Genomic DNA, 26,552 nt, shown 5'->3' with positions numbered 1-26,552 from the left:
ATAGGACTCCTAAGTATGTGAATGAGACATCTGATTCTTGTGCTTTCTCTTGGGCTCTTTTCCTTCTGTTGGTTTGCCATGTCCAACATCAGTGTTATAGTTTTTGTTTTATCTTATTATATTTTATTTTGTTATATTTAAAAAAGGAAGGAAGGAAGGAAACCTAGGTTAACAACTGAACTGTTATTTATACCTTCTATGAGAGGTAAATTCATTTCTTCCAGTTGAGTAACTGCTGTGGGACATTGGTCTTATATTCTGTGAAGATTTGTCTCTCATATTGGTTTTAATAAAACACTGACTGGCCAGTAGCCAGGCAGGAAGTATAGGTAGGGTGACAAGACTAGGAAAATTCTGGGAAGAGGAAAGGCTCAGTCTGCAACTGTCACACAGATGCAGACGAGGCAAGATGAAAATGCTGCAGTGAGAAAAGGTACTAAGCCACATGTCTAAACAGAGATAAGAATTATGGGTTAATTTAAGTTGTAAGAGCTCGTTAATAATAATCCTGAGCTAATAGGCCAAACAGTTTATAATTAATATAAGCCTCTGTGTATTTCTTTGAGACTGAACTGCTGCAGAACCAGGCAGGACAGAAACTTCCCCACACAAATGACAGTGGGTATCTCAATCACTCCAGGATGAGCTTCATGGTCAGAAGTAGTTAACTAACATACAATGGATGCCACATTTCTTTTTTTTTTGTATGCTTTTATTTGGTTACAGTTTGGTGTTGGTTTCTTTTTCCTTTTTAGGTGTGGTTTAATTTTGTTTTGTTGGTTTGGGGGGTTTGTGTGTATTGAGTTTTTGTTTGTTTTTTTAGAAAGAACTTAGTGTTGGGGCGTAGGGAGTGGAGAGGATGTGATAGGACTTGAGGGAAATGGAAGAATATGGTCAAAATATATTTAAATTTAAAATTGTTCTAAATAATAAAAGGTATAATAAAAAGAATGAAATGCATAAAAGAAAAAGAAAAATAAATAATGTAATTTCCAAAAAATAAGTTTCGCTAATTATAATAATAAACACATTTTAAAAAATGTTCTTGTTTTTCTAAGGCACAATTTCTTCAGTATTTAAAAATCCTGGCAAACTCAGCAGAAACCATAAGTAATTATTCTGATAAAAATTCAAATGTTATTCTTTAACCAGTTCTTAGAAATGTTACCAAGAATAGATATGTGTATCTTATGAGAATTTCATTATTATAAACAGCTTCTGATTTATATAAATGAGCCAAATTTTAACAAACTTTAATCACCGTACTTGTACCATCTTAAGTTCCATTCTCCACACACCCTCTTGTGATGCACTTGTAGCTTTGGAGATATTCTTCAACTCCCTAGTCTTGCCTGGACTTTTTCTTTTTCCAGTTTTGAAAAATTCTATCATTTTATCATACTTTACCACACAAAAAAACCTTTCCTGTCCCCACATACCCTTTGCATTTCACCCTTTCTTAATTGTATAGTCTCATATCCATCCATATCTTCCTCAGCCTTCAGTTGTTTATCTTTAATAGAACAAATTACTTTACATTCAAGATCTGGTCATGCAATAGAGCATTATGACAAACGCACCAAGTTATTAAAAGATAATTGATTTTGAATTATGTTTATGACACAGTGTAGCAAACTAAGGCCACCTGGCTATACCCAGCTAAGATCTCGTCTCTCACAGGACTTAAATATATTATTGGCAAATGGCTCTTTTTCTATTTCTTCTTGTGAGACAAAGTCTTGCTATGTATCCCCAGCTGGCCTCGAAATCATAGCAATCCTCTTCTCTCAAGTGCTGGGACTGCAGGTGTGAACCACTATGCCAGACATTGCTCGGCTATTTTAAAAGGCTCTTCTGCACAGCCTCCTTCTCTTTCGCTCGCACAGTCTAGGAGTTACAGGAATGCTACAGTTCAGAAGAAGCTGGCCAACTTTAGCAGACCTTTCAACAATGTGGCAGAGAAAACCTGTGTTGGTGTGAACAAGAGAAGGAAGAGAAGCAGAGAGCCCCAAAGTCTTTAAAGGATAGCTTTACAGTTGCCGTTGGGTATGCAAAAGGAACTGGATACCCTGAAGAACTGAGTGAGGGAGGGAATGACTACTTTGTATGGGTACTTGCTGCTGGATGCAGTGAATGTTGTTTGAACCAGAGCACTTGTTCTCTTCATAGCATTTTATTTCCCCCAAGGACATGCGTGGGACAAACTGTAGCATGAGCTACTAGCCATGAGCTCCTTACTGTGGGCTCAATCCTGTCATCCATTGCTTCTGAGGATGACTCTTACCATGCCCTACTCCTCACAGGTTTTGGAGACTGAGCCGTAGCTGTAATGCAGTCCCCAGGTTAGGGCAGCCCCTTTTTTTTCCTGTCACTAAATGAGAAGTCAGCACATTAGATCTCTGGCTAAGCATAACACTAGGAGAAGGTCTGACTGCTCAAACCTCCAAACCTCCTGGTTTGGTTCAGGAGCTGTTTGTTCCTTGTCTACTCATATCCTGTACACTTGCAATGTCCACAGTTTTACAAGGGGCTTTGGGAAAATGACTAGGCATCAGGAAGTTCTCAGGTCCCTGACACCACATGAGGAAGAGCAGTGGCTGCATGGGGATGGCTGCATGGCATTATGGGTAGCAGCAGGGAGTGGAAGAGCGGAAGTTGCAACTGGAGAGTTGCAAGGTGGCATCTGGAGCAAGAAAGTGCTCATTTTAATGTGTTTGGGAGCAAAAGAAATCATGATTAGTGAGATTACCTCCTCTGGGTGTCACCCCAGAGTTGGTTCATGTAAATAGGGTCTCAGGGGTTTTGTCTGCACTTATCAGAGGCAAGGGTACTCAGGGCATCTGAGGGGTTGGCTCATTGTGATGTCCTACTGGAAAAACCCCCTTGGTTCCATGTAGCCTGGGAATGGTGTATAGAAACCCACCTATTTACCTATCTTTGACATCTGAAATACTCCTTTAGTACTAACTGTGTTTTTGTAGAGAAATCAAAGGAGTGGAAACACTGAAGTGGTAAAAGCCTGAAGATAATGTTCTTCAGGGAGAGCAGTTGAGGATAAGTAGTAAGTGGTTGTGGGAGACAGAGCCCAACACTGCTGCTCCATTGCTGGAGGGGCGTCTTCTAAATCAAGACTTCTACTAGATGGAGGGTGTCTCTGAAATCACACAGGAAAGGAATCTCAGGATGTGCTCTCCCTCAAAGTTAAGTAGATTCTGCTGGAGTTGGCCTTTGAGGTGACCCTACTAAGAGTCTGCATTTCTTACCAGTACTCATTGCTGTTGTTGCTGCTCTATGAACCTCACGTTTATATCTGGTTAGACTGCTGGGGGGAAGTTGGTTAAAATTCCTACATTTGTTTCAGAGCATATTGTTTTAGCTGCATTTGGGCAAAGATTCTACCTGGAAACTTTTGGCTTCTGGACAACAGGAGGAAGTGATTAGATAGATGTCAGTTAAGTATTTGTTCAAGTTGTTATTTGAAAACCAAAACTCTGTGAATTACATGAACTTGAGTGGAAAAAAACTGGACAGTGAAGAGGTCTTTTGACAAGGATAAGGACTAAACCAACCCACAGTCCCCTCAAGTACATAAGAGGCATCTTGAAAGCATGCAAATACTATGATTCTGTCTTGGTATTCCTATTTGCTTTAAACAGTTTAGGATATAGTTTCTGTGCAAGCATGTGTGTATTTGTGTGTGTGGGTGTGTGTGGGTGTATGTATGTGCATGTTGTGTGAGTGAACATATATGTATGTGCATACGGAAGTCCAAGGTTGATTTCTGGTCTCCCTCTGAATGTTAAGTTCATTGCTTCAGCTAGGCTGACTTTCCAGTGAGCTTCAGAGACCTGCCTCCCTCCATCTCCCCTCTGTTCTCCTGAGGCCACAGTTATAGGCAAGAAATTCCATAACTGATTTGTTTTTCATGGGTTTTAGGACTGGAACTCAAGTCCCGATGCTTGCATAGCAGACACTTCATTGACAGAGTCATTTCCACAGCCCAGGATCCAGATTCATAAACTGTAGTGTGCAACATGATAGCTAAAGGTGGAGATTGAAAATGAGGAGGAGAGGGAAGAGGAAGAGGAGGACTAGGAGGAGAAGGAGGAAGAGAAGGAGGAAGAGAAGAAAAAAGAAGAAGGAGAAGAAGAAAGAGAAGAAAGATTGACAATGTAAAAATGTTTCTGAACATGCCATAGCCCACATCCATTCAGCATCAAACATGAAATGAGCCTGGAGTGTTTTTGGAGCACTCACCTGTGTTATGTCTCATATCACATGACTTTATTGTATACTGTGGGACAATGGTTCCTTGTAAAGATTTGTCACTTGTATTGGTTTAATAAAATGCTGATTGGCCAGTAGCCAGGCAGGAAGTATAGGCAGGATGACAAGAACAGGAGAATTCTGGTAAGAGGAAAGGCTCAGTCTGCAGTCTCACCCAGCTTCAGAGGAAGCAACATGAGAATGCCTTGCTGAGAAAATGTATGATTTTTATCAGTAATTATATGTTTCATGTAACTGTTTTATATATGACTGATCATATAACAATTTTCAGGTCATTACAGGAGAAGGTTAAGAAGTTTGCTTTAGAACATACTATTGTTCTTTGTCCTTTAGACAGACTTGGGGAATAACATTGGCCTAGAAGCTGGGAATTTGGGGGAGCAACAAGCATGATTTCAAGTCTTCAGGAGAATAGCCTTTCACTTTATCCATACTTTGTTGATGCTTAATGTGACACAAGTTCCCCTCCATACAGAACTTCCCAGGAAGCTGACTGAGGTAAAGGGTCGTGGTTGGGTGTGTTTTCCCATCTCAGATCAGCTGTTCTTGCTGAGCAGTTTTGCTGAGAAGGAGGCTGAGGTTCGTTTGTGGTTCATCAGTTCTGTCTACTGAAGGGGTAGGTGTGAATCATGTGCTGGATAGCTTCTCCCTGGGCTTAGGGAGTGCTTGAAAGACCAGGAGGGCATTTTCAGTTGGACTAGTTATTCCCGAGCTCCATAGACAGGAACACTATCCCTTTGTTTATTATGGTCTACCTTTTGTCAGTACATTGTGCCTGCATCTGAGGAAAGGGCATCTTTTTAGCTTCTAGAACTATCTCTAATTACCCAGTCAGATATGATTTTGCTTGATGTCTTCTCATTCTTATCATCCATTCTATGCAGTGTGCATTCCTCAAAAGTCAATACATTCCTGGGTAAATAAATGAGAACAAGATATGTTAGTATGTCTGACTTGCATTGAAACAATAAGCTTGCCTGCTTCTTAAAGGGCAGAAGGCTGTTACCTGTTACCCTGAGTGGATCACTACAGAGCAGAGCACCTTGTCCTGCTCCCACTGTAAGCTACGGGGTGACCCAAACTCCTGCTATAGAACTACACTGACAGGTGATGAAGATTTATGGGGCAATCTCCAACCATTCAAAAAAATACATTTTAGAGATGGAAGTGAAGGCACCTAGTTATACTTTTCTTTGCCTATTTTTGCAGGCTCATTTTCTTTAGACTTAAGAAAGTGACAATCTACAAGAGGATAACTTTGAAACTTTAGTGAGTCATGCAAATTAGCTCAGAATTGAGCTCTCTTTTTTGGTGGCCAACATGGTTTATTTGATGGAAATTATATCTTCTCATCTGGATGTGTGATTCTGAATTCTTCACTTTCTCTCATGAATTGGTTTCCCTGAGAAAGCCATTACCCTGACTGAGTATTCATGTTTGTCACATGTAAGTTGGACACAAGATCAGCTACCTCTGGTTTGGTGTGGATATCCCATATTCAGAATCTATGTTGACATTTTCTATACTCCTGGTAACATAAATACCCAGTAAATGGGATTTCCTCTTCCTCACTTTTGTTTGATGGAAGAGCATACTGTGTTTTATTTTGGTGTGGTATTCTTTTGGTCTTCACAATGAAATGAATTCTTGAATGTGATGCTGTTACAATGGAACTTCTGGTAAAACAAAATGTGAGTAGAACTGCAGAAAGGCTGACACCTGAGACCAACTGGATGGGGAGGCTGTGTTGTTTAGGAGCCTCCATGCTGTGCAAATCTTCCAGGGACGACTAGGTTCTTAGAATCTGGGTCTCACTTGGTTCAAGGTGAATGGTATGTGATGGGGAAGGTGTACCTTGCACGTGTTTAGAGATGTGTTATCCAAACTAGAATCTAAGACAAATTAGCATCTAGACAACAGTACTTTTATTTATTAACCATAGATCTGTTAAATCATTTACTTGGTAATTTTTGTGCTAGACACTGTCTATCCTTCCCTCTAGGAAACTTTAGGGTGGAATGGGATAAATATGATAGCACATAGCATGTTTCTACTTAAGTAGGACAGCAGAGATGGAGCTTCTCTCATGAATAGCTTCAGATTCTAAAACAAGTCCTTTTCTACTAGAATATTTGTATCTCACCTCGTTCCATTATTTTTTGGATGGATTTAAAAAGTGTACAGTGAGGAAGATTGCATGTAATACTTAAGAAAAACTGAATTCTCCCCAGTAGAGTTTGAACAAAATGGTGAAATGATAGTATAACTTCTATGTCCCTTACTTCAGGGAAACCTTGTTATGCAATTTCACTTTTTCATCTGTCTGGAGGACAACCAACCATAAGTAATCTAGGAATGTTGAATGTCATTTGATGGACAGAAAGTTAGATTTTCTTAGCAGTGTGAGACTCCTCTGCACATAGGGTTAGATACACTTTGGGTCCAGACTCAGGACTGGAACACTCATAGCTAAGATTTTATGCACTCAAAAAAATTTTATGCACTCCCAAATTGAAATGATCTCCACATCTTCATAGTACAAACAGGCATATAATCCTCTCCCAGGATCTCACTTCACAAGAAGGTTCTCTATTTTACACCTAAGAAGAACACACCATCTTGGTGGTGCATGGAGGAGTGTGGGAGCTACAATTTAGGGCAGCAATGACAGCAATAAAAATGTCAGTAACCGACTAGGCAGCCAAATTTGAAATTATAATACCAGAAAGAGCGATGTCTTTCCTCAAAGACTATGATATGCATTCAATGCAAGCAGGCCAGTGGTTACTATCTCTAGACATCCCTGCTCATCCCAACCACGTTCAACTGAAGTCTCGTTGCTTGCCCCTCAATCCTCAGTCCTTCTGTGGATCCGGAAGGTTTAATGGTCACTGTAATCCAAACAAGCAGGAGAGGAGTCTTCTCACTCGTGTACCACTCATTAACACATTCATTTATGAGATAGTTACTGAATATGCCCTCAGGCCAGGGAGATGACTGTCTTAGTTAGGGTTTCTTTGGCTGTGAAGAGACACCATGACCATGGCAACCCTTGTAAAGGAAAAACATTTAATTGGGGTGGCTTATATTTTCAGAAGTTCAGTAGAATTGTCATCATGGCAGGGAGTGTGAAGGCTTGTGGGCAGACATGGTGCTCACTATACCTTGATCAGAAGGCATCAAAAAAATGGACTGTGATACTGAGTGAAGATTAAGCAAAAGAGACCTCAAAACCTGCCCCCATGGTGATGCACTTCCTTCAACAAATCTACACAGACCTACTTCAACAAGACCATACTTTGACAAGGCCACACCTCCCAATAGTGTCACTCCCTATGAACTTATTGGGGTCAATTATATTCAAACTACTATGATGACTGATGTATATTTCAGTAGAGATATGACTGAGAAACCCAACATCCCCAGAAAAACATAAAAACAATGTGCAAGAAGCATAAAATACAAGTATGAGGAGCTAAGAAACACAGAAGGTCTTCCATGACAGATTTTACAACTGTGGATTCAATCAACAGTTCTTTGGAAATGTGTGTGAGTATGGGGAGAACAGGGATCACCCAGAGGGAGAGGAGTGAAAGGCCAAATGGAAGCCTACTGTCTCACAACCTAATTTAAAATAATAGGAGTAACAGTAGAAGACTTGTGCAAAGAAAGAAGAGGGATAAAGGATTAAGCAGGATGGATGCAGGGAACGGATGAGAGGAAGTGTCATGAGTATGTTGACCAAAATAGGGTAGATGTATGAAAATTCCTAGAGAAACACGCAAGTTTGTGAGCTAACTACAAAATGCAGCTTTGAAAAAGGAGCCCCGATTGAATCACCCAGCATCGGTGGACAATGTTACTCCCAGAAGGCCTGGAACACTAACTGGAAGTCACAGCACAAGGCGTGTGATGCCTCCTTAGAAGATATTGGTCAAGGAGGCTCCAGAACTTTATGAAACCACATAGCCTAATGCCATTGCCCTAAGATATCCACCATAACTACGTGGAAAGAGGAGGGAGAGAAGTGTACCGAATGCTGCCTTCTGTTTGTAACATGGCTATCATGATCATGAACTCCCAGCAGTTCTGGTGATCTGAAGAAGAGTCACAGAAGATCCGATAAGCTGAAATCCAAGCATTGGTGAGCTGGGTGTCCAGGTTCTACCCAAAATGAGGACCTGTTGACAACCAGTAATTGTTGGTGCAAGAAGAATCTTTCTTTATGGAGGATGTGGGTGCTTTTGATCGCTCTCGCTCAAGTGCATGACCCCATGGTCATTCACAGTGTGGGAAGCACTAACAGAGCTTAATCAGTTATAAAAAACAAGCCACAAAACCAGAAGAACAATGTGATGGGGGCTGTGGAAGAAACTGAAAGGGGAAGAAGGTTAGATATGATCATATTTCATTGCATACATGTGTGAAGTTCTCGGGAAGAGAAATTAAAAAAGAAAATTAGAAGAGTAAAAGTCAAAATTTTAAAAAGAAAACAAATACAACAATAGACGTATACTTAAATGTTCAGTATAATAACTATTCATGTATCATTTACATTGTATTAAGTAACTAATTTACAGGTTATTTGAAGTACATGGCAGGATATGTTTAGGATACATGAAACTATAATGTCTTTTTAATACAGTTGCAAGGATTAAGGTATTCATTGGGTATTGTAGTTTATATATTCAGTATCTTCCCAAGGCTTGTATGTTGATGACTTGACCCCTGTATTGGTCAAGTTCTCTAGAGAAATAGAACTATAGAATGAATCCTTATGCACATAGAAAGGGGATTTATTAGGATGACTTACGGCCTGTGATCCAGCTAATTTGACAATGGCTGGCTATGAACACAAAGTTCAAGAATTCAGAAGAATGTTCAGTCTATGAGGGTGGATATTTTAGCTGGTCATCAGTAGATGTTGGAATCCTGGAAAAGTAGGTTCTAATGCCAGTGAAGCGATGAACTTGCTAGAAAGACAATAGCAAGCAGGCAGAGAACTTCTGTCTTGTTTTCCATGGCTGTATCTAGACTTCCAGCAGAAGGTAGGGCCCAGATTAAAAGTGTATTTTCTGTCTTCAAGGTCAGGATCAACAGCCTGTGTCATCCTATCTCAAAGGTCCAGATTAGAAATGAATTCACCCACTTCAAACCAAGGAAAAATTCCCTCACAAGTGTGCCCTCCATTTTCTGGATTTCCGTTAATTCCATATATAGTCAAATTGACATCCAGCAATCCATCAGAACCCTCAACACAGGAAGTTTAGAAGCCAGGTCTTCTAGGAGTGATTGAGTCCCGAAGGCTCTGACCCAACTAATGGGTTAATTGAAGGACTATGGAAGTTGGAAACTTTGGTAGTGGAAATTGTTTGAGAAAAGGGGCTACTGGGAGTGTCTTGGAGAGGGATATCTTGTCTCCAGCTGCTTTCTTCCCCTGTCTCTCAGTCTCCTGTCACCAGTGAAGGGACTGATTTTCTTCACACATGTTCCCTGCCATAGTGTTCTGCCTCGGTGCTCAAAGTCTCAAAAGCCAAAGAGCCAAGTGCCCAAGTCCTGGGACTCTAGAATATGTGAATCTAAATAAATTCTTTTTTAATTTTTCCCTCAGGTAATTTGCCACTGTGGCAAACATGACTGAAACAGGGAGGATTCAGAAACCATTACACCAGGGAAGCCTATGGACAATTAGATTGTTAGCTAATGAAGACCACACGGTATGCAGAGGCATAACACAAGACTGTGTCTTCTGTCACTCAGGAGAGGCTTGTGAGAGAGGCGTGCGATTAATTACACACAGCGATGATACGTATGTTTCCTCTCTTGCTGATTGCAGCTAGTTGCAGGATCACTGAGCATATTGCTCTGGGTGAATGTCAGGACATTTCTCTGGATTCCCCTTGGTTCTCTGTGAAGCTGCAATTAACTTCACTAATTATTCCCTTCACCACATGTGCTTCACTTAATGAAGAACCAAACTAATGAATGTTGATCTTTTAAAAACTTTTTTTCCCCTAAAGCCATCTTGGCTGTCATCCATTTTGCACCAACAATGGCTCCCTGAATAAAATCATGAGTATCAAAGACATCCGAAATTGCTGGGGGAGTGGGATGGCATTGGCAATAAGCCATGTGCAGATGTAGTTGGATAAAATTGGGAAGCTTTTCTAGTGGGTCAAGCAGGCATTTCTGCAGCAACTTATCTTTAGCAATGACTAGCGGTGGCACCAGCATACAACAGATGTGTATCAAGGACAAGGCTAAAAAGCCTGCCCACTGCAAATAAGCAAGAGTCCAGCTTAGAAGCCAATGATATCTTTGGAATTTACCAGAGTATTGTTTCCCTTAGGATACAGATAACAATGATGGAAGACACTCTGTCTTAACCTCCTCTGACTTCTGTCAAGATATCTGTTGTAGGCAGAACTCTCTGTCCTGCCAGCCAGCTCCCAAATAACCAAACAGAGATTTATTATCAATTATAAATGTCTGGCTGATAGCTTAGATTTCTTAATAACTAGCTATTGCATCTTAAATTAATCCATATTTTTAATGCATGTTCTACTCTGTGGCTTGGTGCCTTTCCTCAGTACGGCATTCTCAACTTGCTTATCTCTGTGTCTCCTGGCAACTCTGCTCTTCTTTATCCCAGACATCTCTACCTGTCTGCAAGTCCTGCCCAACCTCTTCCTACGAGCTATTAGCCATTTAGCTCTTTATTAAACTAATGAAAACAATATATTCACAGTGTACAACATGATTATTCCATAACATTCTCGCCTTTTGTCTAATTAAAAATGAAGGTTTTAACTTTAGGATAGTAGAACTATATACAAAACAGTTATCAAGTAAGAATTACAGTTATAATATCCAGTCTATTTATATATTTGCAAATTTAGGGAAACAATCTATTATCTATCTTATCTTTGTGAGTCTAAAGTTTTATACCTAATACACTTTTATCATAACTAAAAAAGCTGTAAGTCTAATTATTAAGTCTATTTAGTCTTTAAATCCATCAAACCTCAAAGGATGCAATATTACCTTGTTATTTGATATATTAATATTAATAATTATATATTAATATTTGACTGCCTAAATGATCACCAAAGTTTCCTTTGTAACATTGGGGCATCCATCCTAGCATATCTGACAGATGTTTCTGAGAAGCAGGAAGTTTTGAACAACTGTCCTACCTTGTCTTGGCAAAGTTTGACAGTTGCATTCTCTTGTGTTCTGTTTGTCCAATGTCGACAGCATGTTGTCAGCAGTCGAGCCATGGACAGTTTTTTAACCAAATGGCTTTTGCCATAAAGAATATAAATATCATATGGAGTTTCTTTGATGCCCATCTTCCTCTCTGAAGTAGATTGATGCTATCAGGAGCAGTTGTGACTTACTGTCATAAACAACCTCAGGTTTTAAAACACCTTAAATGCCATATTCTATAGGTCTTTGAAGTTTTGAAGGCCTTCTATCTATCTAAATGATGTGGGAGTACCCTCTGTGTGCTGTCATTAACATTATTGAATAAAGAAACTGCCTTGGTCTGTTGGTAGGCAGAACTTAGGTAGGCAGGGAAGACAGAACAACCGTGCACCCACTTTATTGCTTCTGGCTCCCTGTTCCAATTGCTAGACTCTGTTCCTCTTTGCACAGAGGACTGTTGTCTAGGTCAGTGATCTGTAAGTTTTCCCTTTAAACAAAAAATCCTTTTATTATTTATAATTCTGAACTGGTGTCGGATTGTCTGCTGAATACTGTGGGCCAGTAGGCTGAAGATGGATGCCCCAATGGTACAGAGGATCTTTGGGTAACTGTCCAGGCAGCAAGATGTCTCTGTCAATTCTAGAGTTTTGGAAGTTGCTTGCAAGGTACTTCTTGTTTATTTAAGTAATATTATATCCTACTGAGGTCTTTGATGGAGTTGAAGAATAGATAATTATAATTATAGTTTTCCTTGATGGAGTTGAAGAATAGATAGTTATAACTATAGTTTTCCTTAGTTATAATAAAAAATAAAGTAGATATAAATATTGTAACTGTAATTCTTGCTTGATAACTGTTTTGTTATATGTAATTTTACTATGCTAAAGTTAAAGCCTTCCTTTTTATTTAAACAGAAAATGGGATGTGATGTGGGATTCCCCTCTGTGTGCTATGATTACCATTAATGAATAAAGAAACTGCCTTGGCCTGTTGATAGGGTAGAACTTAGGTAGGTAGGGAAGACAGAACTGAATGCTGGGAGAAAGAAGGGTGGAACCAGAGAGATGCCATGGATCCACTGGAGACAGACACTGGGAATTTTCCTCGGTAAACCACTGCCATGTGACTATACACAGATTAATAGAAATGGGTTAAATTAAGATGTAAGAGTTAGCCAATAAGAAGCTAGAGCTAATGGGTGAAGCAGTGATTTAATTAATACAGTTTCTGTGTGGTTATTTCAGGGCTAAGCTAGCTAGGCAGCTGGAACAAACAAGTAGTCCCTCCTCCAACATCTAAATATATTTGTTTAACCTTGAAAACATACCTAATATAACTAGTTTTGATTATTATAGACGACTGACTAATAATCCTCAATTTTTAATTATTCATTACATTTTTCTGTTTTTATTGAGCTATATCTTTTCTCCACTCCACTCCCTTCCCCCCCATTCCTTTTCTACCCTTTCTCATGATCCCCACACTCCTAATTTACTCAGGAGATCTTGTCTTTTTCTATTTCTCATGTAGATTAGATCCATGTATGTTTCTCTTAGAGTCATCTTTTTTGTCTAGGTTTTCTGGGATTGCTAATTGTAGACTGAGTTTTCTTTGCTTTATGTCTAAAAGTCACTTATGAGTGAGTATATATGATATTTGTCTTTCTGGGTCTGGGTTACCTCACTCAATATGATGTTCTCTAGATCCATCCATCTGTCCACAAATTTTAAAATGTCATTATTTTTTTCTACTGTGTTATACTCCATTGTCTAAATGTATCTTATTGTCTTTGTACATTCTTCCGTTAAGGGGCATTTAGGTTGTTTTCAGGTTCTGGCTATGACAAATAATGCTGCTATAAACATAGTTGAGCACATGTCCTTGTTATATGATTAAGCATCCTTTGGGTATATACTCCAAAGTGGTAGTACTGGGTCTTGAGGTAGATGATTTTTTAATTTTATGATAAATCATCATACTGATTTTCAAAAGTGTCAGTACCAGTTTGCACTCCCATCCGCAATGGAAGAGTGTTCTCTTTATCCCACATGTTCTCCAGCATAAGCTGTCATCAGTGTTTTTGATCTTTGTCATTCTGACAGATATAAGATGGAATCTCAGAGTTGTTTTGATTTCCTTTCTCTAATGGCTAAGGATGTTGAACATTTCCTTCAGTGTCTTTCAAACATTTGAGAGTCATCTGTTGAGAGTTTTCTGTTTATATCTGTACCCAATTTTTATTGGAGTATTAGTTCTTTTGATGACAAATTTCTTGAATTCATTGTATATTTTGGACATCAGCCTTCTCTCCAATGTGGGGTTGATTAAGATCTTTTCCCATTTTGTAGGCTTCCATATTGTCTTGTTGACCATGTCCTTTGCTTTACATAAGTCCTCAGTTTCAGGAGGTCCCATTTATTATTTGTTGCTCTCAATGTCTGTGCTACTGGGGTTATATTTAGGAAATGGTCTTCTGTACCAATTGCATTAAAGTGTACTTCCCACTTTCTCTCCTGTGAGGTTCAGTGTGGTTGACTTTATGTTGAGGTCTTTGATCCGTTTGGACTTGAGTTTTGTGGATTGTGATAGATATGGATCTATTTGCATTCTTCTACACATTGTTATCCAGTTATGCCAGCATCATTTGTTGAAAATGCTCTATTTTTTCTCTTATACTTTTTGCTCCTTTGTCAAAAATCAGGCATTTATAAGTGTCTGAATTGATATCCTGGTCTTCAATTAAGTTCCTTTTGTCCTCCTGTCTGCTTTTATTCCAAAACCAGGTTGTTTTCAGTACTGTAGCTCTGTAGTAGAGTTTGAAGTCAGGGATTGTGATGTGTCCAGAAGTTCCTTTATTGTCCTGGATTTTTTGCTTTTCCATATGAAGTTGATTATTGTTCTTTTGAGGTCTGTGAAGAATTTTGCTAGGATTTTGATGGGCATCGCAATTGAATCTGTAGTTGCTTTTGGTAAGATTGCCATTTTTACTATGTTAATTCTCCCTACACAAGAGCATGGGAGATCTTTCTATTTTCTGGTGTCGTCTTCAATTTATTTCTTCAAAGATTTGAAGTTTTTGTCATATATGTTTTCCACTTGTTTGGTTAGTATTACTCCCATATATTTTATGTTATTTGTGGCTATTGTGAAAGGTGATGTTTCTTCGATTTCTGGATTGTCTGGATTTTGTGTATGTCTCCTGTTATGTCCCTATTTTTGTTTCAAATTTGTTAATTTGGATATTCTCTCTCTGCCTTTTGGTTAGTTTGGATAAATATTTGTCCATTTTGTTGATTTTCTTGAAGCACCAACTGTGTCTCATTGATTCTTTGTTGTTGTTGTTTCTATTTTGCTGATTTCAGCTCTCAATTTGATTATTTCCTCCTGGGTGAATTTGCTTGTTTTTGCTCTAGAGTTTTCAGGTGTTCTGTTAACTCACTAATGTGGGATTTTCCCAGCTTCTTTATGTAGGCATTTAGTGCTATGAACTTTCCTCAACACTTCTTTCATTGTGTCCCATAAATTTGCATATGTTGTGTGGTCATTTTCATTGAATTTTAGGAAGTCTTTAATTTCTTCCTTTATTTTTTTTCTTGACCTGTTGGTAATTTAAGTGAGCATTGTTCAATTTCTATGCTTTTGTGGATTTTCTGAAATTAGTGTGGGTGCTGAATTCTAATTTTAAGCCATGGCGATCCGATAAGATACACATGGTTTTCCCATTTTATTTTGTATCTGTTGAGGTTTGCTTTGTTGCCTGGTATGTAGTCAATTTTTGAGAAGGTTCCATGAAGTGCTGTGAAGGAGGTATATTCTTTTATGTTTGGGTGGAATGTTCTATATATGTCTGTAAAATCCATTTGAGTCATGACATCTGTCATTTCCTTGTTTCTCTGTTAAGATTCTGAATGGCAGACCTGTCCAGTGGGGTGTTAAAGTCTCCCACTCTTTGTGTATGGGATTTAATGTGTAATTTAAACTTTAGTAGTATTTCTTTTACATATGAGGATGCCCTTGTATTTGGGGCATAGATATTCAGTATTCAGATTTCCTCTTGATGGATTTTTTTCTGTGACAAATACAAAATGTCCGTCTTTGTCTCTTTTGATTGTTTTTAGTTTGAAGTCTATTTTGTTAGATATTAAGATAATTACACCAGCTTGTTTCTTAGGTCCATTTGATTGGAAATTTTTTTCCCAAGCCTTTACTCTAAGGTGATGTCTGTCTTTGAGGTTGAGGTGTATTTTTTGTATGCAGCAGAGGAATATATCCTGTTTTCATATACAGTCTGCTTATGTCTTTTTATAGATGAGTTGAGTCCATTTATATTAAGGGATATTAATGAACAGTAATTGCTAGTTCTTGTTATTTTAGTTTTTGGTTTGGGTAATGTTATTGTGTGTGTGTGTGTGTGTGTGTGTGTGTTCCCTTCTTTGGGATTTGCTGCTGTGAGATCATCTATCGTCTGTGTTTTTATGGATATAGCTAACTTCCTTAGGTTGGAGTTTTCTTTCTAGTACTTTGTGTAGGGCTGGGTTTGTGGCTAGGTATTGGTTAAATCTGGTTCTGTCAAGGAATATCTTGTTTTGTCCATCTACGGTAATTGAAAGTTTTACTGGTTATAGTAGTCTGGATTAGCATCCATGGTCTCTTAATGTCTTCATAACACTTGCACAGAACCTTCTGACTTTCATTGTTTCCATTGAGAGGTCAGGTATAATTCTGATAAGTCTGCCTTCATTTGTTATTTGGTCTTTTTCATCTGCAGCTCTTGATATTTTTTCTTTATTCTGTATGTTTAGTGTTTTGATTATTATGTGGCAAGGGGACTTTTTTTGTATAATCTATTTGTTGTGCTGTAAGCTTCTTGTATCTTCATATGAATGAAAGACCTCCAGATCAGGGAGACTCTCACTCAAATCTCGGGATAACATGACCCCCCAGGAACTCACGAGAGACCATTCTTGCTGCAATCACACGAGGTTTATTGACAGGACAGGAACCAGTGCACTGGGGCCAAAACTCATTTCCCATGCAGGGGTAGAGAGTTCAACCTCGAGTAGCTGGGAGGAGTATTTAAGGGAAGAAACCACAAACCAATAATCCAAAGAGTGTAGGAAGGGCATCATTGGAAAAGTCTGAAAATACCAGTGATCATTGAAAAATTCCAAAAATACCAGTGATAATCACAAGGAGGTAACTCCCTGTTTCTCAAGATTTTAATCTAATTTTATCTTTAGCTAGTTCCTGAAACAGAGTCACTGAACCGGTTAATCTAGATTTTTAATTCTTCTCTCCCTTCTTAGATGTTTTTAGTCTATTTTTTCTGCTAGAGGGGTCTGGATTTATCCAGGTCTTTCATGTATATATTTCTTTAGGCTGGAAAAGTTTCTTCTATAATTTTATTGAATATATTTACTGTGCTTTTGCATTTGACTTCTTCTTCTTTTATCCCTATTATTCTTAGGTTTGTTCTTTTCATGGTGCCCCATATTTCCTGGATATTTTGTGTTAAGTTTTGTTAGATTTAACATTTTCTTTGACTGATGAGTTTATTTCCTCTATCATATCTTGAACACTTGAGATTCTCCTCTATTTCTTTCATTCTGCTGTTTATGATTGCATTTGTGGTTCCTGAGAGTTTTTCCATATTTGTATTTTCTTTATTTTCTCTGTTTTGGTTTTCAAGTCTTGAATAATTTCTTTTACCTGTTTGATTGCTTTTTTCTTGGTTTTCTTTAAGGGATTTGTTGATTTCTTCTAATTTTTTTGCTTGTCTTTTTCTCCATTTCTTTCTGGGAATTTTTCATTTCCTCTTTAAGGGTCTCAAACATTCTCCTAAAATTATTTTTTTAGTTCATTTTCTTCTGCTTCATCTGTATTTGGGTGTTCAAGTCTTGTTGTTGTAGAGTCACCAGTTTTTGTTGGTACTGAATGTGTTCTTATTTTGTGTACCCATCCTTTCCTTTTATTAGTGTAGTTGGTGTTGTATTTCTGCTCATCACTCTTCCATGTGCCAGTTGATCCAAGGCTCAGATGATTGCTCCTCATGGTGAAATCTGAGTCATGGTTCCAGTCACCATGGAGGCCACATGGAGTTCCTGAGATAGCTCTGAAATCCCAGAGGTTGTTTGGGCCTGCTAACATGGAGGTCTCTTGCTTGGGCCTAGTCCCATGGAAGTGGCTGCCTCAGGCCTGCTCCTGTAGAGATTGCTGGCCTGGTCCTGGTCCTGTGGAGGTCCCTGGCTCAGGCCTGCTCCCATGAAGGTCACTGGCTCAGGCCTATTTCCACAGAGATTATTGCCTCAGAACTGCTCTCTTGGCGGTCACTCCCTCATGTCTGCTCCTGCAGGTATACATTACATTTTTAAATGAGATGTGTGAACCCAAGACCCAAATAAAAGTAGAAACATACATGCAATTTAAGAAAAATAACTTTAAATTTGCACCAAAATATCCAAATCTATGCCAATGTAAAATATTTTGAGAGTAATTATTGTTTTTTGGATTAAAGTAAATTCAATCATCTACCTTTTTCCCCCTATTTTTCCTATACCCACCCTTTCTCTAGAAAGAGATTCTTGAATCCAACTCCTTTGTTTAGCTTTTTTCTGAACATGTCCAATAGCAGCTTGTAACAAACCCCCTTTCAAATGATGACAAACATCAGAACCCATCAAACAACTAAATCCTTCCATCCCATCTCTTCGGAATGTGGGTGATGTTTTTTTTCTAGACTGCTTCCTGTTGTCTGGGAGACTGATATCTTTGGGGAACTCTGAGAAAAATTGGATAATGGTCAAATCCTGCCTGGAGTAGTCTGTGAGGCTGAATCATCTGGGTCAGTGGCCTTGAAGCTGTTCTGGATACAGATCTCTGGGGAAATTGAAACACAGGCTCTCTGAGAGACTGGATCATGTGGGCCGCCTGTTTTCATTGATGTTTGGTCCCTTGTTCTGCAAATACATAAATGTTTAACGGTAACATACATATCTCCACTAATATAAGCATAGACTGTGCCTTTTATACAGCCAGTCAAAATAATTTTTTTTTATGTTTGAGCAGGCAAAACATACATCATATAAAACTGTTTTATAGTTTTTCTAGGTTTATTTTTTTATGTCTGTAGCCAGAATTTTCACGGGGTCTCCCCCATCAAATCTGATTTCTATTCACCTGGAAGGAATGCACAGCCTTTTGCTTTCTGTGGAAACAAAAGCATAACCTCTTCTTCTACACAATATATTTTTTACTTCCCTTTTGAAGTTCAGACATTTAAAAATATATAGGTTGGTTTAATTTCGGAGTTTCCATAATCTAATGTCTCTCAGGAGCTATTGTTCGTTCATCAGCAATCAAAAAATTTAAAGTCAGTATAGCACCATACTGGACCCAAAACTTCCTGTGCATTTCCCACCTCTCTGTGGCTATTCTTTTCTATTGTTATTTTACTTCTCTCTTTAAAGACTTTATTAGTTTTAAATTATTTTTCTATGACTGTCTATATCCTTTTTGTTTTATTTCTTAAGTCCATATATTTTTAAGCACACTGCAACCTTGGTGCGGGAGAATTGTCTGTATTCTGTCAATCATATTTTAATAAAACGCTGATTGGCCAGGCAGGCAGTATAGGTGGGAAGACCAGACAGGAAGTAGAGGTGATGCAATGAGAACAGGAGAATTCTGGGAAGCAGGGAGGTTCCTCTGCCATTTCTGTCCAAATCACCAAAGAGGCAACATGTAAGCTGTCACACTGAGAAAGGTACTGAGCCCATGTGGCTAACGTAGATAAGAATAATGGGGTAACATAAGTTATAAGAGTTAACAAGAAGCCTGACCTAATGGGCCAATCAGCTTTATAACTTATAGAGATCTCTGTGTGATTGGTTTTCTTTGGGGTTTGCCAACTTGTTGGGGTGCTGGGCGGGATAGATACCCCAACAAGCCGGCCCTCATGTTACACAACCTGATTATAGAGTTTTTCCCCACCTGGATTTGTCTTTACTGAGCTCCTGCACTATAAGTGTTCTCTGATCACATTAGACAAATCTTAAACTGCTATGTCAGCTACTGGTGTGGCTCATTTTAGTGCATGGTGCCAAATATGATGCTGATGGAGGGCTTTAGCCTGCAGGAAGTCTCTGTATGCTGAACCTATCTGAGAGACTGTGGTCTCCAGGAAGTCACATTTGACTCTATTCTGAACTTTTAAAAATGTTTTCTCAGGTCTGATGGGATATATGTTCCAGATGTTGGGCACCATACATTGACAGAAGTTTTGTCATGCCAGCCAGTTTCCAAATATCCACACAGAGACTTATAATTAATTATAAATGCTCAGCCAATAGCTTGAGCTTGTTATTAACTAGCTTTTACATATTAAATTAGCACATATTTTTAATCTACGTGGCTTGGTACATTTTCTCAGTGTTGCATGCTCTTCTTCCTTCCCCAGGTCGCCTGACAACTCCACTCAGTTTCATCCCAGAGCTCTCCCTGTCTGCAAAACCCACCCAACCTCTTCATGCCTAATTATTGGGCATTTGTCTCTTTATTAAACCAATGAGAGTAACACATATTCACAGTGTACAAAAAGATTATCTCACAGCAGTCTATGGATCTCTAGACCCTCACATGTGTATCTTTGGGGGGGGAGGGCTTGTGTATATGTCCTTGTGTGTGTGATCTTGTATGTGCATTCTTATGTGTGTGTCTGTGTATTTGTGTACTTATATGTGTGTGCATGCTTGTATGTGTGTATGTGCTTGGGGAGGCTTGTTTGTGTATGAGCATGTATGTGTGTGCTTGTCTATGTGTGCTTGTAGGAGGTTATAGGGGGCTTGTATGTGTTTGTATGTGTGTTTGTGTGTGTGAGTGTGTGTATGTATAGGTGACATCTTACATGCTATTTACTTTGGGTTCTAATATTTGTATATCTTTCTTTTACCTTTGTTGATTTGATTTAAGTATTAAGTATTACACAAATTTAATATTAAGTATTAAATATTACACAAATACCCACAAATATGCATGCATGTATATCTTCCTAAAGCATTCAGGAGATTACGAACTTAGGATAGCCTTGTAGCACATCCCCTCAAATAAGCTTTAATGGAAACATTAGCATTGTTATCTTTAGATCGCCTTGGGGCTCCTCGGTCTTCAGAGTTCTTCATCCCATCTAGTTTCTCTGGGTCCACCTTGTGGGAAATAAGATGTTTTTCTTTTTATTTTGCATAGCAATTTAATAATACTCTGAAATGTTTGTGATCTTCTGCCTCAAATGCATTAATTAAAAATTTCTCCCACAATACAAGAAGAGAGAAAAAAAAAGAAAGAAAGAATTCTCTCTTTAACTGGAATTCTTGCACCATTTCCCAGCCCAGTATTACTGTTCAGCTTAGCCTTTGCACAATCTTCCTTCCAGCCACCACTTATAATCCCTGGAGCTCCAGTGAGTTCTGAATGTACCACCTCATTTAAGTATTGCAATGACCTTGTGAGCTAGACTTACAAGGGTGGACTGTTTTGTGGATACATTTTATACATTTGGTAACAGAGCAGCCTGGATATGAAGACCTGAACGCCCATAGTTTATTCTTAGTGAACAGAGAGTCCTTTCTGCCGTCTCTCAGCCTCAGAGGGAACAGGAGAGAACAGGAAGTAGAGGTGATCTCCTCTCTCAGTTAGAGAGAGCAATGTGATCCTTTTTCTCGGTTTCTCTCCTCCTGGGTAGATGAAGCAGAGTGTGAGGAAGCCATCTGTTTTGTGTATTTGCGATATTGCTCAAGATGAACACAATGGAAATTTTGTGCTAGATAATTACTATAGAGAGAAATAGAATGGCCTTCCTCCTTACATACATCTACCAACAGCTCTGACCCCACCCACACCTGACAAGGGTGCAAACAGTGAACCACAAGTGAATAAAACTAGAAAAGTTTTGAAGTATAGATGGATTTATTTTTTTCACTGAAAAGAGATCTTGTGATTTCATGTTGGAGGGACAAAATAAAGCAATATATAAAAATGTAAGAGTAGGCACTCCTTCCCCAGGATGAGCTGTTATGGGGTTTGCTACACAATGTTTTTTAGGTTTGTTTGTTTGAACAAATGGCTCCAGAGACGCCAAGAACTCCAGTCCATTTTGGGAAAAGACGAGGTATTTGAACAGCTTGACACTGGAAGGCATAAATTGTCAGAGAGAAAAATGTGAGCTGGAGAGATTTGTAAATGTGGCAGGCAGTAATCCTGGTATTTCTTGTTAATTGTTTTTCTCAGGCAAGAGACCTTCTGTGATTTCCATTGTGGAGCCCGACAGCTCATCACCTCCAGAGGAGATGAGTGGCAACATGACAGCTGCCTGGGAAATGGAAGGGGAGTCAGGGCAGCACGCTCCACTGCCTGGAACTTCTCATCTTTTCAAGAGTGTCAACAGCCAACAGCGTTGCCACACACCCTGGGGGCACAAGTGGGTAGAACAGAGACTTGTACTCAACAGCTGCAAAGTAAGTGGCAAAACCCCTTTCCATCCAAGGACTTTAGGGTGCTGTGGCCCTTCCTGGTGAGGACCCTGCCAAAGCTGTGTGGGGAAGGATGGAGGGAGAAGCAGGAGAGGTCAGAATGAACAGAGGGCCAGTGTACACGCAATTCGCATCCCTTCTTCTCCCTATTAAAGACGGATGTCAGGCGCCTTCCTCGGTTGCTCTCCATCTTGTTAATTTTTCACACATGGTCTCTCACCAAAGCCATGGTTGATTCAGCACCAAAGTCTAAGAATCTTGTCTCAGACGCCCTAGTTTTTGGATTATAGATATACACTGCCACACCCAGCTTTTTGTGTAAGTACTGGGGATCTCAGCCCAGGTCTTCTTGCTTAAGCTACTTGTAATTCACTCTCTCAGCCCCTTGTGCAGCTGTAAGCTTTGCATGAGGCCAGTGTCATGGGTAGGGCTGGAGGGGAAACAGGAAATGGTCAGGGTCTCTCCCAAGCCTGCGCTCCTTTGTGTTTTCCTGGAAGCAGTGTGTTCAGAAGATGCACCTCCTGTCTTCAAATCTCCAAATCTCAGGGATGAAGCAAACCCTGCTTATCCTGTCTGCAGACTTGAGCAGATTCACGATCACAGAGGCTCTGGGTGGCAGTCAGAGGGGTCTGGGGAAGATGCCTATTGGTAAATTTGTGGTTAGGATTGGTCCAAGGAATCTTCAGGGGTGACAGGACACTTTGAAAATGAAGCAGTGACATTGGCAAGGCTCGTCAGTCTGAGCAATGGCAGGCAGTGTTTCAGAGTCCCCTTTACAAGGGCTTTGTGTCAGAGGACTTTGAGAGATTATAAAATGGCAGTTAAGGAACAATGATTTCTTTTGGAAGAAAGTCATGATCATTGATGGCATCAGGTGGACACCCTGCTACTTTTGACTTTGGTTCCTAGCTTCACTGTGTTATACTCTTAATGTCGGGCTCTTCTTGCCGATGGTTGGTGCCTCCTTGATCTGTGGGGAGTGGTCTCTGATGGGCTGACTGCATGGGATGATGACTTGCAATGATGTAACTATTTATATTTGCTGATGAACCTATTTATATTTGCTTCAGAGAGAGGGTAATAGAATAAAGAAAGGATTTTATCCAAGTCTTTGTTGGTCAGTCACAGAGTTTGTTGAGTTTCCTTGCAGGAGTACAAACAACTCTTGTCAGGTTAGCAACAGCTTCTCTAAGCACTACGTACAGACACTTGGGGAGATGAGCCATTATCTTTCCTTCCAAAAGGGAATGGTTAATGAGCCAGTGTTGTAAAGGTATTTGAATGCTCTCAGTTTTTCTTCAAGTAAAACCCATAGTGATCTCCCATATCCATCCCAGCAGAAACAGCTGCACATTAGCCAAGGTAGTAGCTCCACCGGCTTCTCCATCAGCTTCCTCTTTGGGGTTGTTTTTAGAAATGGGGCATCCTTGGCCTCTCACTCATTCCCAAGCGCATGACATTTGGTACCAGGTTGACTTAGACAGGTTAGAAACCATCGAGTTGCTTCTCTGACTCCTTCTTCCAGACCTTCACTTTCCTAGCTCCACCCTTTTTAATCTGTGACCCAAATCTGCTAATAATGTTTCTGTTTACCATAGCATGAAGTTCTTTGTCTCTAAACTCAACCTTACCACAGAGGAGAGGGTTCCCCAGAGGTCTGTTTACCTTTCTCAAGACTCAAGTCTTTCCATTCAAGACCAAGCAGCTGTAGGTGTAGTTTTCTGTTCCATCAGCCCGCCCCCAAATAATCACAGACTTATTATTAATTATAAATGTTCAACCAATAGCTTAGGCTTGTTACTAACTAGTTCTTACAACTTAAATGAACTCATATTTTTTGTCTAAGTTCTACCACGTGACTCAGTACCTTTTTTCAATATAGCATGTTTATCTTGCTTCTTCCTGCATCTCCTGGTGACCCTGTCCTCCCTCATCCCAGCTTTCTCCCCCTTTTCACGAGTCCAGCCTAACCTCTTCCTACTTAGCTCTCAGCCATACATCTTCACAGTGTACAAAAAAAAATTGTTCTACAACAAGTTGCTTTGAAGTGGACAGAGAACAGTTGAGAAATAGTTCTAAAAGACTGATCCCAGGATCCATCCATCCATTCATCCATCCATCCATCCATCCATCCATCCTTTAACAAACATCAAAAGGAGAGCTATGCCAGGAAATGTTCTAGAAATACAATGCTAATTAATGAATGAAACAGATACAGCTCCCTTAGAGTTCACATCAGCTGAAGAAGAAATGAAAAGTAATAAACGTGAGGGTATGACCTCTATTTGTTTATCATATGCTACTGTAAACATTAGGTCATAGAGAACCTTGTGGGTTATGGGTAGGGCCATCTAGATGAAGCTTGATAGTTGAATGGAGCAGAGTATGTGAGGCCTTGAGGTGGTAAAGAGATGGGAAATCAATAGAATGTGTGTGTGTGTGTGTGTGTGTGTGTGTGTGTGTGTGTGTGTGTATGCATGCGCATTGGTGACTTTTTTTTTTATTTGAAACCTCTTGTGTCTGCTTCAAGTCCAAATGAGTGAGGAACTTCAGAATTTCTGAGGTCTGGAGTCTGGAAATATAGTTTAGTTGGTAGAGTAGTTGCCTAACATGTATAAAAACCCCGGGGTTAATCCCCATCTCTATATAAATTGTGTGTGGTGATATGTGCTTACTTTCAGGTTGCCCCTTCTTCAAAGAGTCAGAGACCTTGGCTTGGCTACAGGAACCTGGGTTGGGTTGCAGTTCCCCCTTAAGCAGGGCCTAGCCTGCGCTATCATTTCCAATGCTGGATGGACTAGCAACTTCTGCTCAGCACTAAGGTGCACGAGGTCTGAAGAGTTTCCAAATCTCTTCCTAAAGAGGGATTTGGTGAGTAAATATCCTCCATCTGGCTATGTGGAGAGCAACTTGCTATGGGCATGCCTGTGCTCATTGTGAAGACAACTGGTGTGTTTCACGACTTGATGCTTATTGTATTGTGATATTTCAAAGACTTTTGGGGCACTGTTAATCAGAGGCACATCAAACAAGGCTAATCCCTGGTTGTCACCTTGAGATCTTGGGTACAGGGCTCAAGAGATACCCAGGCTGGTTATAGAATTGAGGTAATCAAAGGCTTGCATGCATTAGTCAGCTTTGTATAAAAGGAAAGAGAAGCAGTGGGGAAGGGGAAGCATTTACTGAACCCTGACTGGGTTCTAGGTCCTGTCATGTGCGCTGAACCCATAAGTCAGTCATTTGAGTCACATGCAAACAATGAGGCACCTACCTTCAATGCATTCTGCCTGGGAAGACCCTGAAGTTCACACTTTCCTTGCCAGTTACATCAACCAGCAAAAGCAGAATGAGAATGGGGAGTCTGACTCATTAGAGGCCTAGTGAGGAAAGGGAAAGTCAATTGCTTTGACCAAAATAGTCTGCAAATAGGCTTGACAGGTAGTGGGCTCTGGATTGGCTACATTCCTTTGCCTCCTGTGCCAATGAGGTATTCCTCTTTATTTCTCTAGGATGCCAATCTTACATTGGCAGCATGCAGATTGATATGCCACAACTAGCATTGGATTGGCCATGAAGTCAGTATTCCAGTGAGGAGTTTTTCACTAAAGGCATCATGTATTTTGCTCTCCCCTGAGCAGATCAATCCCAGCATTCTTTGTCTGGTATCTTTGCTGCAATTTGGGTCGTGGATGGTCACCTGTATGATGGAAGGAGTTTATAGTAATACCAGTGTCACCTTGTATAGTGTGTGTGTGTGTGTGTGTGTGTGTGTGTAAGATGATGATGATGATGATGTTGATGATGATGTACACATACTATCTTTGATGTATGCATGCACAGAAGTAAGACATCCACGTGCTTCTAGTCTGCACCAGTGCCCCTTATACAGACAGTGGTAGCTTTACATGGCTGCATATGTGGTGGGTGTGGAAGAGCCCAGTCTTTCTCACTTTGGCGCTTCCTTCCCTAAGGTTCTGAAACCTGGTGTGAACCAGCTCCTTAGAGAATCTTAAACCAGAAATAAACATCCAGGCATGGGGAAAGATTCATGTTCCTCTTGCTGGTCACTTGAAGTGATAAATTTTATGACCCAGGAAGACTGTTGAGTCAGGTTATTGCCTTTTGGTGAACTGAAAAAATGGAAAAAGGAAAGAAACAAATAACCTATAAGTCATAGCAAGTTGGCAGGCACAGGGAATAGAATTTCACTTAGAAGACAGAACAGAATGGCTGATTTTAATGTAACTAATTGCTTACAGACATGACACAGCCTTTACTTGGCATTTAATCAGTGCTCACGGTCTTTTTCTCTCTCCTTATAAATTCTTAGACTGCTTGTGTCTACTGACTATCAATCAGCCTTTGGTGCCTCAGATAGTTCAGTTCCCTACCTTCTATTTTCTCAGTTACTTGCTCCCTTTCTTCTGAGCAGAACTGGGCACAGAGTTGGAGGAAGCCAACTGTATATAAACTATGCAGTGAAGGGCACTTGACTTATGTAATGAGGTAGTTTCAGAATAATTGCTTTTAAAG

At 39.7% G+C, this 26,552-nt stretch overlaps 1 protein-coding gene across 5 annotated transcripts in view; it reads left to right on the top strand.

Annotated features, from left to right (window-relative positions):
* LOC146893683 (uncharacterized) overlaps positions 1-26,552 on the top strand; it is a 221,163-nt gene that overhangs the window by 123,755 nt on the left and 70,856 nt on the right. For all 5 annotated transcript variants that reach the window (XR_015003336.2, XM_087907805.1, XM_087907804.1 and 2 more), the window contains one exon: positions 21,778-22,004. Coding sequence is in view for 4 of the 5 variants with exons in the window: in XM_087907805.1 (XP_087763931.1) it covers positions 21,778-22,004 (227 nt within the window). In the remaining variant the exon portion in view is untranslated. The remainder of the gene's footprint in view (positions 1-21,777; positions 22,005-26,552) is intronic.

Source organism: Myodes glareolus, chromosome 7, assembly GCF_982192425.1.
Source record: "Myodes glareolus chromosome 7, mMyoGla1.1, whole genome shotgun sequence".
NCBI lineage: Eukaryota > Metazoa > Chordata > Mammalia > Rodentia > Cricetidae > Myodes > Myodes glareolus.
Note: the sequence above shows the minus strand (reverse complement) of the source record. Positions and strands in the feature narration are given on the sequence as shown.